Source organism: Strix uralensis, chromosome 6, assembly GCF_047716275.1.
Source record: "Strix uralensis isolate ZFMK-TIS-50842 chromosome 6, bStrUra1, whole genome shotgun sequence".
NCBI classification, from domain to species: Eukaryota; Metazoa; Chordata; class Aves; order Strigiformes; family Strigidae; genus Strix; species Strix uralensis.
In genome coordinates this window covers 15,973,759-15,988,400 of record NC_133977.1, presented here as the reverse complement: position 1 = coordinate 15,988,400, position 14,642 = coordinate 15,973,759, and the positions used below count along the sequence as shown (strand labels likewise).

Here is a 14,642-nt window from a genome sequence, read left to right as displayed (position 1 = left end):
CCCGGGAATCTCCAAGGCCACGAGTAACGTTCCCTCCCCAGACTGCGTGCAGGTAACGCGCGGAGCAGCGAAGTGCAAGCCATTAGCAAGCAGCGGGGTGCAGCATTGCTTATCTCAACTTCTTGAGGGACTTCACCATAAAGTCATCAGAACCGACCGCAGAGCTCCCAGGCGGCCGCTGCAACCCCCAGCCCAGCCAGGCACCCAGCAACACCCAGCACGCATGGGGACAGGTGGGCAAAACACCCCAGAACAACCCAGAAGCCCTTAAAACCTTTAAAAATGGGGCAAAAGAGCCGGCAAGACTCGCAAACAGGCTTCTGAACTTACAAGAGCAGCCCCGAGGCTGCCTGCACCCCTCGTGAAGGCTCTGGACTACCGCGTGCAACCCCCGCGGGGACAGCACACAGCACGCAGGTGGGGCATGGCGTTATTCATGTGATTATTAATAGATGTATGTATTATTTTAGTATACGATATCATTGCCTTTTATTACTTCATTTTTAAATTATTATTATACAAGTAGTATTATTGTCATGCTGCTGAGGCAGCTTCAGCACGTGCGCAGCCGGGCAGCGTGCGCCAGGCGCGCCGGGGGCAGGGCCAGGGGCGTGGCACCGTCAGGGGGCGTGGCCGAGGGCCCGCGGCCGGCGCTGCTTGTGCGTGTGCGCGTGGGGAAGGGAGGGGGCAGGCCGGGAAGGGCGCGGCGGCGGCCGCGTGACGATTCCCGCGTCCATTGGTGGAGCGGCGTCACGCGGCGCCCCGGCGGGAGGTGATTGGGTGGGAGCGAGGCGGGGCCGGGCCTCCCCCCCCCCCTCCCCCGCTCTGCCCTCCCCCCGCCCCTCCCCCGGCCCGGGGGAAGGTGGCCGCTCGCGCGAGGGCCGTTGCTCGCCGCGCGCAGGAGGCGGCGGGGGGGCTCGCGCGGCCGTTGGGGCGGGCGGGGGCCGCGCCTGGCCGGGGCGGAGGCGACGGTGATGCGGCGCTGAGGCCCGCCCCTCCCTCCGTCCCGCCCTCCCTCCCTCCCTCCGCCCGGCGCCTCGGCTCCCCCTCCGCCCCCTCCCCCGCCACAGCCCGGGAGCCGCGTAGCCGGGGCCCGGCGGGGGAGCTCCGAGCTCCATGGGCAACACCGTCACCTGCTGCGTATCCCCGGACGCCAGCCCCAAGCTCAGCCGGGCCCGCGGCGGCGGGGCAGCGCCGGGGCCCGACCGCTGGGCGGACGCGTACCAGGCGGCGGCGGGCGGCGGCGGCTCGGGATCGGCGGAGGCCGAGTCGGGGGACTCAGATCCCGGCGGCGGCGGCCCCCACCTCCAGCACATCAGCGACCGGGAGTTCCCGGATGGTGAGCGGCGGGGGCCGAGCGGCGGGGCCGGGCGGGCGGCGGGCAGCGCCGGGCACCGCATCCCCGCCCTGCCGGCGACTGTCCTCGGGGCGCCCCCGCCCCGCTCCGCCGCGGGTGGGTGCCCGGCGGGACTGGCTGCCCGGGGCGCGGCGCTTCCCCGCTCGCGGCGCGCCCCCTTTGTCCCGGCGGCGGGGGGAGCGTGCGGTCCGGCGAGCCCCTCGGGGGGGAGGGGGTGGCTCGGCCCGCCGCCGCCCGGCCCCGCGCCGCGCCCCGAGCGAAGTTCCCTGCGGCTGTCAGCGCTCTGACAGCGCGGGGCACTCCTGCGGGCACGCCGCCTTGCTGCCGCCGGGCGGGGGAGGTCGGCGGCGGGGCCGGGACCTCTGCCCGAAGTACGAGCCGCGGGGCTACCGCAGCCGGCGCGGCCGCTTGACGAGTCGCCCGGCCGAGGGCGGAGGAGCGGCCGGTTCCCCCCCGCCCGGGGAGTTCCCTGCCGGGGGCCCTGGCTGCCCCGCAGGCCGCTCCTCGCCCGCTGGAGAGAGAGAGGTCGGGGAACCCGAAAGAATCGTGGCAGAGCTCTGGGGTGCGCCCGTGTGAGGTGGAAGTCTGGCTGCTCGTTTCTCCTTGGCTATGGAGTCGTGGCTCAGTCGTAACGTTCGGGCAGTTCGCAAAAGCTGCTGCATTTCCAGTCTCTGTTGAACAAGAGGAAGGAAGAGGGTGTGTGGGGAGTAAGGGAATTAAGAATTACAAAGATTGTGTGCCTATGACATCATTGTGGCTGGACGTGGGTAGTTTATAATCTAGCTATATAGGGGGCTCAGTTATAGCTGTGGAATCGTTACACCGAGGTTCCTTGTCATGTAGCTCTCTGTTTCCAATTTGCTTTCCTTGAGCTCATGGGAAAGTAAGTGTTTGCTGTTCAGATCCCTTCTGGTTATACCTGGAGCACTGGTGTCACACAGACTTGTTCTGTAACGCACCTCCTTTTCAGACATGCCTAGGAAGAACTTGCAGGTGTGTGCTGCAGGGAGTTACTGAGACAACACGTAACAGCTATGGGGTGCTCCTGTCTGTATGTGATACCGGCAGTGTACAGCACAGTGTAATAGCTTGTGATATTCAAAATTTACTTTAATTAACAAGCGTCTTGCTGTTCCTTTTCATAATTACAACCACACCTATATGAAATATATTCAGTTGAAAAAAGGTAGCCTGTCTGACATCTTTACTGTACAATGCATAACAATTATCACTGGGCCTCCATACTCGTGTTGAACTTAAGAAAAAAGTTTTGGCTATTGGAGAGAAACTGGCTGCAGAAGAGCGTGAGGAAACTTTCAGAAATGGAATTATTAAACTTGCATGGTTGTCCACAACACCATATGGTGCAGCTGTTACAGAAACGAGATGGAACAGTCAGCCCCTTGGATCTCCTTTGAGACAGCTGTGCAATACAGCAGTAGGAGAAATTATATTTGCGTCTAGGAGAAATAAAACTTTATTTTTGGGAGAAGATATTACAGAAATATCTCAATTCTCCCATGCTCATTAAGGGAGGAGGAGCTAAACTCTCTAAAGATTCTAATAAGCCAAGGAAAAATGCCTAAGCTAAAAAAATCTGCTCAGGAATAAGGGTTGTATTTGTTTGAATCTTTAATATGTGGTCATGTCAGCAGTGCTAAGTAACTAGGCTTATTTGTGAATTCATCCAGATGTCAGAACTGGCCTTGAAATGGGGAAGTATTGAATTTTTTGAAGTTGCAGACATAAATAAAAGTGTATAGTCTAAGAATGAGATAGTAGCTGTCTATCACAAATTTTACTTTTGTGGCTATGGAAACTTTAGTCTTGAGGCAGGAGGTAATCCTAAAACTAGAACTGTAGAAGTAGTATATGTTTTAGATGACTTTAAGGATCATCTTTACAGTCGTATGTGGTTCACTATTGCATGGCCTCAGAAATAGATCTGCAAATGATAGATGCTATTTGTCTACAGTTTTCTGACTGATATAACTGTTCAGGGCTGCAAGAAGCATCCAAGTTTGATACCTTGTTGAAAATACCATTCTGGATGGTTGATATTAGAAATAAAACTTTTTGTGTTAATTTTTGAATGTTAGAAGGTGCTACCTGGGTAGGATTGAAGCAGTTAACTTCAAAGCGTAAAGCATTATTTGTGAAGTCTGAAATAGTGTTATGAATGGTTATGAAACAGATGTTATAATGAAATTTTAAGTAATAATGCTATCTGTTTAATTTAAGACCTTCTATGAAAGTAATACATCTGTAAGCATACACCTGTAAGCACTTGCATGTACCAGATAGCTGTGCTTATCCCTCTTAACTCTAGGATATAAAAGCTGTCAGCATACCCAAACCATGCAAGCAGCCTACATGTTTCTGTGCTCTTGACTACTACAGAGCATTAGTTTGTTGCTACAGTGGTAAGTAGTCCAGCAGTTTCATTTGAGGGATAAATATTTCTTCTAAAATTTATGAATGTATAATATCTTAGGTTAGCTAAGATGCCAATTTTGTCAATAATGGAAGGCTGGGAACCTACTGACTGGCCTTTCCTTCAGTGCTTGTTGGGGGGAAAACAGAGAAAGCTGCAGAGAGAAAAAGTCAAGATCCATCTTGGCTATTTTTGTTTCATGCTGCTCAGTTCTAGGAGTTTCTAAGAACACAGCTAAATATATCAGAAAGCTAGCATCCAAATGTGATGGAGATGCTTCATTCCTTAAATTTCTATCCTTAAGTTGTTTGTTGTTCCTAAGTCTGTCTTAATACTTTTACACTTGTTAAAATTGAATGTTTTGGTTGTATCAGGAATGCAGAAGTTACCGACTGAGCTTTGGACTTTTTGTTTTGTATTATTTTGTCTTGCTTTTTTTGTAGCAAGTGGAAAGCGGTCCTCGCAAGTCTGTGCTCTCAAATGAGGATTATTCTGTAGCTTCTTCAGCACACTACTTAACAGGCACTGCTTTCCAGTCAGCACTGCTTAGATTGTTTGTATCGGATCAGAGTTAAATGAGAAAAATCTCACTTTCTTAAAATGGGGAGGTTATGAAGTGGTATTTATGTAAGACAGAAAAGGAGTGGTAAGTGGGATGGAGATAAAACACTCTGTGAAGCTCAAAGTGTAATGTTTCAACAGAAGTTAATTCAAATGGGAAGGGATTGTCAGATCCACTAAGAGAGAACTTGAAGGATGACTTTGTATTTTATAGCTCTCAAGATCCTGAGCCATAACCTGTTCAGTGCAGTTTTTCAGAACGAGAAATAAGCCTGCATTTGTGGTTTGAGATGCTAAGCCAAGTTGTATGAAGTAAATGGGAATAAACATAACTTTGAAAATTATAGTTTCTTGCAGATAGGTTCATACCTACTGTTAGTGTTAAATATTGAAAGCTAAAATGAACCTAGAGCTGCTAGTTGACTGTTCAGCTGAGCACTGTGTGCCTTCTTCCAGTGTGCAAGCAACAGTCCAAAGCAGTTGGAATTGACCAAAAAACTTTCCTATGTAGCTTTAGAAATGGCAGCTCTTTGATCTTAATGTGCCATTTGGGCTGTGCAGATTACTGTTTTTTTGGGGTTTTGGTTTTTGGGGGTTTCTTCCCCCCCCAGATGAGTGTCTGCTAATCTTTATTTTGGGCTTCTTTTTTTCCTGTGATTTTTTTTTTTCTAGTTATTCGGGGGAGAACTTCTTATGACTGACACTTTCTTGCCAGATCGCTATGTTTAAACATAGATCTAATTTTTCATAAATTCTTTGATCCTCAGATAAAATTAGAACAAGGCCTCACTTGACAGACTTTTCTCACTTGTATTTGAAAACATTATCTCCCTCCACCACTGCTGTTTACTGAGTTCAGCAGTTTTGAGCAGATGTTTGCCTGATTCACATGAACAAAGGGGAAGATTGTTGACCTATTGAACTGGTGGGACAAAATGACCTGGTACCTTCACCTGGAGAACTGAGGGATGGATGAGGGGTGGAAAATGACAAGGGAAGAGACAATTGGGGATGAGAGGGAAGAGCAGATGGGATCAGGAGAGGTACTGGATGGGATGCAGTCATCACACAGAGGTTAGATGGGAAAACAAATGGAAGGGGACTTTGCAGAGGAGAGTTAATAGAGAATGAAGTAAGTGAGATTTACCTGAACAGGCTCAGACTGACTAGTGTCTAGAATAACTCTTCAGGCACCTGTAAACCTATTTTTCTTTTTTCATCAGCCCCCTGGCTCTGTAGAGACTGCCATGTGGAAAGGGGCAAGCTTCAAGTTGCCTGCGTGCCACAGTTATTAAACAGTGTTGAAGATTAACAGATACTTGAATATATTGATCGTCTGTGATCTGATTTCACCAACACTTGTCTATAAACCTTCTTGCAGAAGGTCTAAATACTGTTCATTTGTTCCTCTCTTATATAATGTCAGCTTACTTCAAGCATGTGGATTGAGGGTTTTTTCCCTAGGTTGTTTTTTTTTTTTTTTTTAAATCCTGGTTAATATGTTAGTAAGTTAAATTAAAAAAAAAAAAAAAACCACTGATGCAAGGAATTGGCTTTTTGATGCCAGCAGCTTTCAATACAGGAAAGGCTTAACCACCTTGTGTTGGTTTTTTTGCCTCTTTATCTGAAGATTTGTAGCTTCATAGGCTGATAAATACCGTTGCCTAGTTAGACAGATACGAAGTTGGGGGTGAAAACCAACTGATGCTCTGGCCCCTCTTCTGGTGTTCTCTCTTCCTTCTATTTGCCAAGTTTTTCACTTAACTTACGCTCACTCTTCTTTCATCAGAACTCTCTCTTTCCTGTAACTGACTAGGAATTAATTACAGTTACGGTTGTTACAAAATTACAAGCAGTTACAAATAGTATGTAATCTTGACAAATATGAAAGAATTGACTCTCTATAAGCCTGAAACACCTTCCCTATCGTTGGCTTAAGATTCCTAATGTCATGGCCATTACAAAATGGTCTGTAAAGTGCCTCTAGTGGAAATGAGTGAATTCCTGAGTTGTTTAGAAACAACAGTGAAATTGATCTACAAATTTGGGAATTGGAAATGGAAGAAATCATTGCCATAGTATATGTATTTCTGGTTTTTATGCTTGGGTACTGCTGACAGCTAAGGAATCATCTATGCTTTTATCTCTTTGCTATTTCTTAGATGCTTCTGGAGTAAGCAAATTTGTGTAAGCCTTAGGTTGTTAAGAATAGTTGATATGGAACATATATACATGAAGCTTATATGGAGGAAAATGGGTTGGTTTGTTTTGGTGAGTGTTTCTTTAGGCTTCCAGTATAACAGCTATTATAAATGAGTGATTTTCATAAAATGGGAAATACTGAAATTAAATATGTGGTTAACCTGAGGGTTTTGATGAAACTTACGGAACTAAGGAAACTGAATTAATTTTCAGCTTGACTTTTTCTTTTTACTGTTTCAATGTAATATGTCTAGGATCCTTTCCTCTTCTGTCTTTCTTTAGGAGACTTGCTCTTTTTCCTCCTACCTGTCAGGGTAGATGATGTAGAACAGCAGCAGTTTTGTGTCTAGAAGTGTCTGTTCTCTCAAGTGTGCTCAGTGTGGCGAGGTCATACTGAAAAGCTGACTAACGGGGGAATCAGCTCTTGCCTGAGCCAAGAAAACTCAAAAAACGACTCCTCCCAAATTCGCATTACGCATTAAGTTAAGGTTTCTAACAATGTTTGTTCCACGTATAGGAAGAAGTGACTGTGGGAGACAGGAGAAAAATTCTATAAAACATTAAGAACGCAGACCCTGGATCTGTAGATCCTTGCCAACAAGCTCATCTTGAGATTTCTAAATCTATTTGTTTTTTCTTCATTGCAGCTAGAGTTTGAATGTACACTTTTATTTTACTCACTAGAAAAATACTGTTTTCAGAAGAAAACTCTGAATGTTTTGACTTGAAGGGACAAATGGGGATGTGACTGGCTTAAAAAGCTCAGCACTATTTAATTAAATGTGTAGTAAAGCCATATGACTAAAACTGAAGATCATACTTGCAGGTGATGCAAATACCGGGTTTACCTCAATAGTTTACACAAAAATGCTACTGTCAGCCAGGTAGTGTTCGGCAGTGTTTGAGCTCTGCGTGTATAGCACGGCTTTGCTTCTGTTTGGAGTTCTGAAAGGGTCATGAGCCATTGCAGTAATCAAACATAGTTGTGTTTTTTCCAGTGTGAAAAGTAACACCGGCTTGTCATCAAACGTGTCAGTCAGACTCGGATAATAAACTGTTGAATGCCAGTTTCTTTCAAAGACCAAAAAAAAGCTTTTCTGTAAAACCGCTGGACATGTTTTGTTATACAGATAGTTATTTTTCATTTATAGAACAAACTGCAGGTAAACTGAGAATCCACAAAGCCACTATGAGTCACTAAGAGTGACTGTGTTTGAGCTTGTGCCTAAAGTGATGTAAAACTTGATGACAATGTTAACTTTCATAAAAGTCCAAACTTTATTTGAAGTTTGCATTAATGTGAGCAGTTGGAAGAGGAGAGAAAGCTTAACATATGCCCGTCCATCAAGTGGCATATGACAGCTAGGGCACAGTATGGTGCATCTTATTTTGGTTACCTGTAGACACTAGATGAGACTAGAATTTCTGGTAGTCACCTGTTTTTCTTTCTGTCTTGTGACAAGTAAGGCAGAGAGCATGTGAGGAGTTGTTACGGGGAAGGCTTTCCTTACACTTGCAGTTATCAACATGGATCTAGGATTATAAAGTTTGGTTGATCTTGAATGTGTACAGTTAGAAATTTTTGTTTTGGCTTATAAATTAAAAAATTAGAGCTGTGGAGTTATACTTTAGCTTCTCATGGTAGTGAATTGTGTTACGTGTGAAGGTCTATGTGGGGAATAAAAAGTGGACAGCATGGAACCAATTCTTTCTCCTTGTCTTTTTAAATGGCCCTACGTTAAATGCAGTACAGAAACACATCTCTAACAAAACATTAGTTACTTTTAAGATCTAGCTTGTGAACTACTGTTTTCCTTCTAGTTCCAAGATAAAATCCTAGGGGCATCTAGTTTTCCTCCCTGTTAACTGGTCCTGCCTTCTTTGTGGAGTTTGGGACACTTCTGACATCCTGTTGTTCTGCCTAGCTAAAATGTGTAGAAGTGATGATTATAACCCTGGCAGATACGTGAAACACATGGAAGCCTACTCGACTTTGTTCAGTCCTAGAAAGGCTACGTATTGTGTATGGTGGAACAGATCTCTGTCATGTTTCCTCAACAGGGACAGTGAACCGACTGCAGTAGGATCATGTTGGGATTTGCTGTGGAGGCTGACAGTAGTGATGTGGATCCTCCTACACTTTAAGAAATGCAAGAACACTAATATTGATTTTTATTAAACCAAAGACATTAATAGATAACTTAAACCCTGACTAGCCCACAGTATTTAATAGATGGTCTACACTTCAGCTTTCTAAATTCTTCTGATTTTAGTAGGAGATATGAAGTGCTTACTGTGTCAGTTTCTTGTTGAACCAGCCCAACTCAGGAGTGTGGTGTAAAAGACGAAGTAATTCCTTCTTAATTAAGAGAGCTTGCTGTATACTGAAGTAATTTCTGTAGCCTTCTGAAACATTACAGTGCACTTAAATATGTGCTGGGTATTGGTAACGATACTGCTGTTCTCATAGTAGTGCCATAAAGAACAACTGACAGATTTTAAACAGCTTTACAACATCCTTCTGTGTGTATTGTGTGAAGTCACAATCTTTAGAAATAATCGTTTAACAATGAGGGTGGTCAAACACTGGCGCAGGTTGCCCAGAGAGGGTGTGAAGTCTCCATGGAGATACTCGGAACCTGTCTGACAGTCCTGGACAGACTGCTCAAGCTGACCCTGCTTAAGCAGGGGGTTGGACTTAGGTGATCTCGAGAGGTCTCTTCCAACTTCACTGATTCTATATTTCTGTAAACAAAGGCCAACTGTGTGGGCTGGTTTTAGTTGTTTTCCTTTTTAAATAAAGAGTTGATTTCCTCTGGGGAGTTAGGAGTGTTTTTAAAGGACATATGCAAGTGTTGGTTAAGATTGTTTTCACTGAGATTCTCCCTCAAAATAGAGTTCCTTTCTGAGAACTGGCAGTTTTGAAAGCACTTCATTATGCAACAGATCCAGTCCTTTATGTATTCAAATTTGCTTGTATTAGTTATGAAAGCAGAGCAAGTTTTCTATCTTTGAGTCCATCACATTATGGAAGAAAGATGTATTCTGTTGAAGATGAATAATCAGGAGATCAAAGTGCTTTTGTTCTGTCCAAATCTGGGGAAGAAGCCACCCATGGAGCCTTTAAATGATGGACTAACCTGTGTGTAACTGAGGGTATAACAGGAGAAGACAAATGGAAAACAACCTGTGTGTGCTGGGTTCTGTGGTGCATTGGGTGTGGCTGGTGAGACATAAACAAAGCAGGTTGAATTTAGAAACCAGAATTGTAACTTTTAGGAAAGTTTTTGGGAATAGAAATAGAATAACATAATTTAAAGGACAAATAGTTTTTACATGAAGTTATTGTTAGGAATAACAGACTTTCTGAAATGTATTGACAAAATTTGTTAGCCTAATTTGTTTTAATTTTTAAATCTTTATTGGGAATATTAAGTAACTTATCTTTCACACTGTAAGGTAATGAAATATAAGGGAAGCTCAAACATTAATCAAAACTGATAATCCACTGAGCAAGGGAAGAAATTCAATTTACAGCAGAGATATAATTTTTTTATTTAATGCTTTAAATACGTGCTGTATCAAAATGTTACTGCTGTCTAGTAAAGGAGAGGATGAGGCTAAAACTGTTAAAGGAAATGCAATATTTTAGTGTTCTAAAGCAGTGAAATCATCAAAGGGCTGCTACTTAGTACTGGTGACAACTTTGACTGTTGGCTTTGTTCGTAATATATGTAGCACAATGCAGTGTGTAAAATGTGTTTTTGATAGTTAGAAATCACCCATGGAGTTGTGTAAAACAGAAGATAAGTAGCTAGCATTATAAATTCCTAAAACCCACACATGTTCTTGTACGGCATAGATGAGTAAAAGTCTTCATGAGGATTTTGTGTTGAGGAAAAGATGTAAGATCTTGAACTAGGGGCAGAGGTTTGCTTTTAAAAGTAATATGATCTGCCCTGCGGGGGACTGTATGCTCTTATCAGTGCATGGAGTGCACAGCAGCAGCAGAGGTAGCTGAGATTGTCTGAAGGGCAAGCAAACTGCAAGGGGTTCTTTAAAATGAGAATTGTGAGAGAGGGAAGCACGTTCAGGCTTCTCTGTGGTGCAGTTGGAGACAGGGTTGATCCGACAAGTTTGGTAATACCACGTGAGTAAATGGCATGGAGAAATGCAGAAAAATAAGGAGGAAGGCTATTTTTAATATGCAGCTCTTGGAGAGAGGTGGAGGGCCATTGTAGCATGGCAACGTTACTGTGCTGCTCCCACAGACTTAATTGCTGGTGGGAATCTTCCCTTCTCACCTCTTTATCACTAAATGTGAGGGTCTGATAGAAAATGTGTTTTGACTTCCATTGGGTTGATAGCCTCTAGAACAAAAATGTTTTGGAGTTGTTTTCTTATTTTTTATATCATGCTATTGCTTCTCATTTCTCTCATTCCTGTTCCTGCATTGTTTTAGTTCGCCTGATTTCTGTTCGTCTTGAGGCATACCATGCTTCTTTCTTTTTCTGTTAACTTTCTGTGAAGCTTGAGCTTTCTGTCATGTGTCTTCTGATGTAGCTCCTAATCAAGACTTACCCTTATTTTCAGGGCTAAGTATCTTGGTTTTGGACTCATAAGTGCTACCAGGATGAAGTATTAGAAGTTATGCTTGGTTGTGAGTCAAATTGTTTGCAGACATCCTCATTCTCTGACTTTTCTTTTGCTATATTTGCCATTACATTTTGCCTCTTCTTGTGTCCTTATCTGCTTCTTGCCTTATGCTTCCTTCATCAGCTGTATTGCTGTTCCTTTTTGGTATTTCATGAGCAGCACTGGCAGTTTAGGAAGAGCAAATCATATGACTTAATTTTTCCATTGCTTGGAAAAAAGCATTGTCCAGGAAGAACAGCACAGAAAGGACAGTTGAAATTCTCTGGCTGCTTAGAAGGCAAAGCTACAGGGAGGCGGTCTCTCCTAAATACGTCTTTCTTTCTACGCAGTCTCTTGCAAGACAAAAGCAGATGTACTGTTTCTGCTAGTGCCACATTATTCTGGGATAAGAAGCCTTGCTACAGTTGGTTTTGATCACTTCTTGTGGGGTTTTGTACTGGGGGCTGCACAATGTGTCTTGGACTTCATTAGTACCATAACTCTGGTTGTATAATCTGTTTTGTGGATTTAATGTGCTATGGGTGCTGATACACCTGACTTTGTCCAGCAGAAGGCATCTTGTGTCTGGCTGAGCCACTGTGGAACTGGAGCCAGTAAAGTCTATTTTCCTTTCACTGCTGTTCCTCTCCTCAAATATGTATGTCTGGGTTCAGGGGAGCAAGTTTGTCTTGGGTGGCCATGTCAGTATTGTGTCCCTTGATGCATCCTGCACTGCTGATGGTCTTAGACTCGTCTTGTCTGGGATGAAAGTGGGTTATATTTGCATACATTTAATTCTTGTAGTGCTTTTAGCCCTAGACCTGATTTCTAACATCTAAGAAGCATGGATATAGGGCTGACAAAGCACAAGAAGAGGCAAAAACAACATAAGAAGCAAGCTTTAACGAGTCATACAGTTTCAAATCAAAACCTCAGGAAAGTCAAGATTGTAGTGTATTTTTTTATGGGGTGAGGGAGGATGGGCGTTATCCTGTACCCTGTCTTCCGTGGAAAAATAACACCTGTCCTGTTTAACATTTATCAGTGTCCTGGAGGAGGCAATGGAGTGTGCCCAGATTGCAGATGACACCCAGCTGGGCAACAGCCAATATGCTGGAGGCTGCTCATTCAGAAGGACGTAGATAGACTGGTGGATTGGACCAACAGGAACCCTATGAAATTCAACAGGGAGAAACACAAAGCCCTGTTAGGAGTTAATGAATTCAGTTGCCCTTTCCTCTCTGTTACCCTGTGCTTGTTCTTCCCCAATCTTCCTTGCTACCTTCCTCTAAATATTATGCATGTCTTGTACAGTCCTACATGCTCTTCCCTACCATTCCATAGTGAGTCCCATAGCCCTGTAGGCATTGGTCCCCCTCAGTGGGAAAGGTGATCTGGACTCTGTGGACCCTCACCTCACTGGAGACTCAACTGGATACAGCCTTGAGCAGCCTAGTTCTACCTCATAGCTGACCCTGTTTTCAGCAAGAGGTTAAACTAAAGACCTCCCGAGGTCCCTAAACTTGACTTATCCAGTTATTCTAAAAGTTGCTGCTGAACTGTAAATAAATTCTGAGTTGTTTGCTCTGTTTGCATCATAACTTGCTAATAGTAATCTGTATTTTTAAATCAGCATATTGCAGTTTTTTTCTGCCTGTTGATGATACTTGTTATTTTGTAGACTAGCAAAATACTTCAATTTCTGAATCACCTTTCTCAAATCTAAAAAGTTGTTTAGTATTTGCCATTATTAGTAAATTCCTTGATCTGTGTCAATGTTCTGTTTTTTTTTTTAAATAGAGTGCTAGCATTAGAAGCTAGAGTTGGTCTCTATATTGTCTCTTAAAAGTGATTTTGCTAAATCAGTGTTAGAAAGTTGTCAACATTGTGCAGAATTTTTAAACAACAGTTATACTATTTTGCTAAGATGTTACAAATGGTAGTTAAAATGTGCCAGTATGGCATACTATTGTGTGCTGTTTGGTTTTTTTTTTGTTGTGGGGTTTTGTTTTGTTTTGTTTTGTTTTGTTTTTCCAGAGAATCAAATGTGTATTAGTGGTACTTCAGGTATGAGCTGTAAGGCAAATTCCATTCTAGGGCTTCTAAACCAGGACTTCTTACATTTTAACCACATGATTAAATTCAGGTATCTGTTCACTGTGTGCCATGAATGAGCACAGTATGGTGAAAATAGAAATACTGGTTTTGTAAGTTAGCTTTTAAAAACTGCTCAAGATGGTCTGCTTTCATAGCTGACTCTGGCCTTTTTTGAAAGGGGGGGAAATTCCTTATTGAATAATCTTTGTGTTCCTAAATAGACATTGGCTACCTTACACACTAGAGATTCAAAATGACAGTGGTCTGCATCCTGGACCAGTGTCAGAGCAATACTGTTGGACTAAGATCAGTGATGTTGTAAGCCAAGTACTTGGAAAACATCCAGGTCTGGATACCAGTGTTGTGTATCAGTGGGAATCTGGAATGAGGAGTTTTGGGGACACACGTACTTTCACAATTACGTTCACTTGCTGACACATGAGGGCTGTGGCTGTGCTATGGGTTAGGTGCAGTAGCACAAAACATTCACATAGGTAAGATTTCCAGCACCAAGACAGTTTGTGCATACTTTGGCTACTATTTAACCAGAGTTCAGTTGGTTCAGTGCATAAAAAGCTCTTAAGATTTTTTTTTTTTCATTGAAAGTTGATGGTCATTCTTAGATGACTTTGTTTTTCAAGGGTGTGGCAACTGCATTGGCTTACAACCTTGAAACATGTAACGTACAAGTTTGTGAGCTTGCATGCTTTTATGGTTAGCATGGCATAAGCAGCACACAGGAAGATCAGAATGACAAATGTAAATGGATGCGAATTTTCTCCTTCCAGGATGTACAGAATCACAGTACTAGATTATTCTGTTCATATGATCACATAAATCAGTGCGTCTGTAGCGTAACATCCTCAGAACAGCTGTTTCTTGTGTCAAAGCTAATGCAGCTCAAAATTTCATCATGATGTTTACAGTTTCATCAACAAACTTTTTAGTGATCACTCCCATCATAATCTAAGGGAGTAATATATCTTCATCTAATGTCATTATTGGTTCATTGTGGCAAAGGATTAAAGCAATCATTTTGTTCTTCAATAGCTGTGTATAACACTGTTCTTCAATAGTTATATATAATTGTTCTTCAATAGCTGTACGCTGTACAAGGTTTTATTTGAAATTCCAAAAGAACAGAATAGTGTAAGATCCATGTTTTGATATTTATCAGCACTGTAAAAGTTACTTAATGGGGTTTTTTATAAGACTACAGAGGTTGTTTCCTGCTGTATTGGGTACTTGAAGCATAGGTTAAAAGATCAGCAGTGTCTTTTTTTTTTTAAGTTATGCTCTTGGTAAAGTTCTAGCTTTCTGCCCTCTGCTGAGCACAGGCTCCACATCCAGCTACCC

At 43.3% G+C, this 14,642-nt stretch overlaps 1 protein-coding gene across 1 annotated transcript in view; it reads left to right on the top strand.

Moving 5' to 3' along the window:
• Positions 1-917: 917 nt before the first annotated feature.
• The window catches only part of CCNYL1 (cyclin Y like 1), a 35,588-nt gene continuing 21,863 nt past the window's right edge, over positions 918-14,642 (top strand). Inside the window, exon 1 of the mRNA XM_074872943.1 lies at positions 918-1,339. Coding sequence (XP_074729044.1) covers positions 1,117-1,339 — 223 coding nt within the window. The 5' untranslated portion in view covers positions 918-1,116. The remainder of the gene's footprint in view (positions 1,340-14,642) is intronic.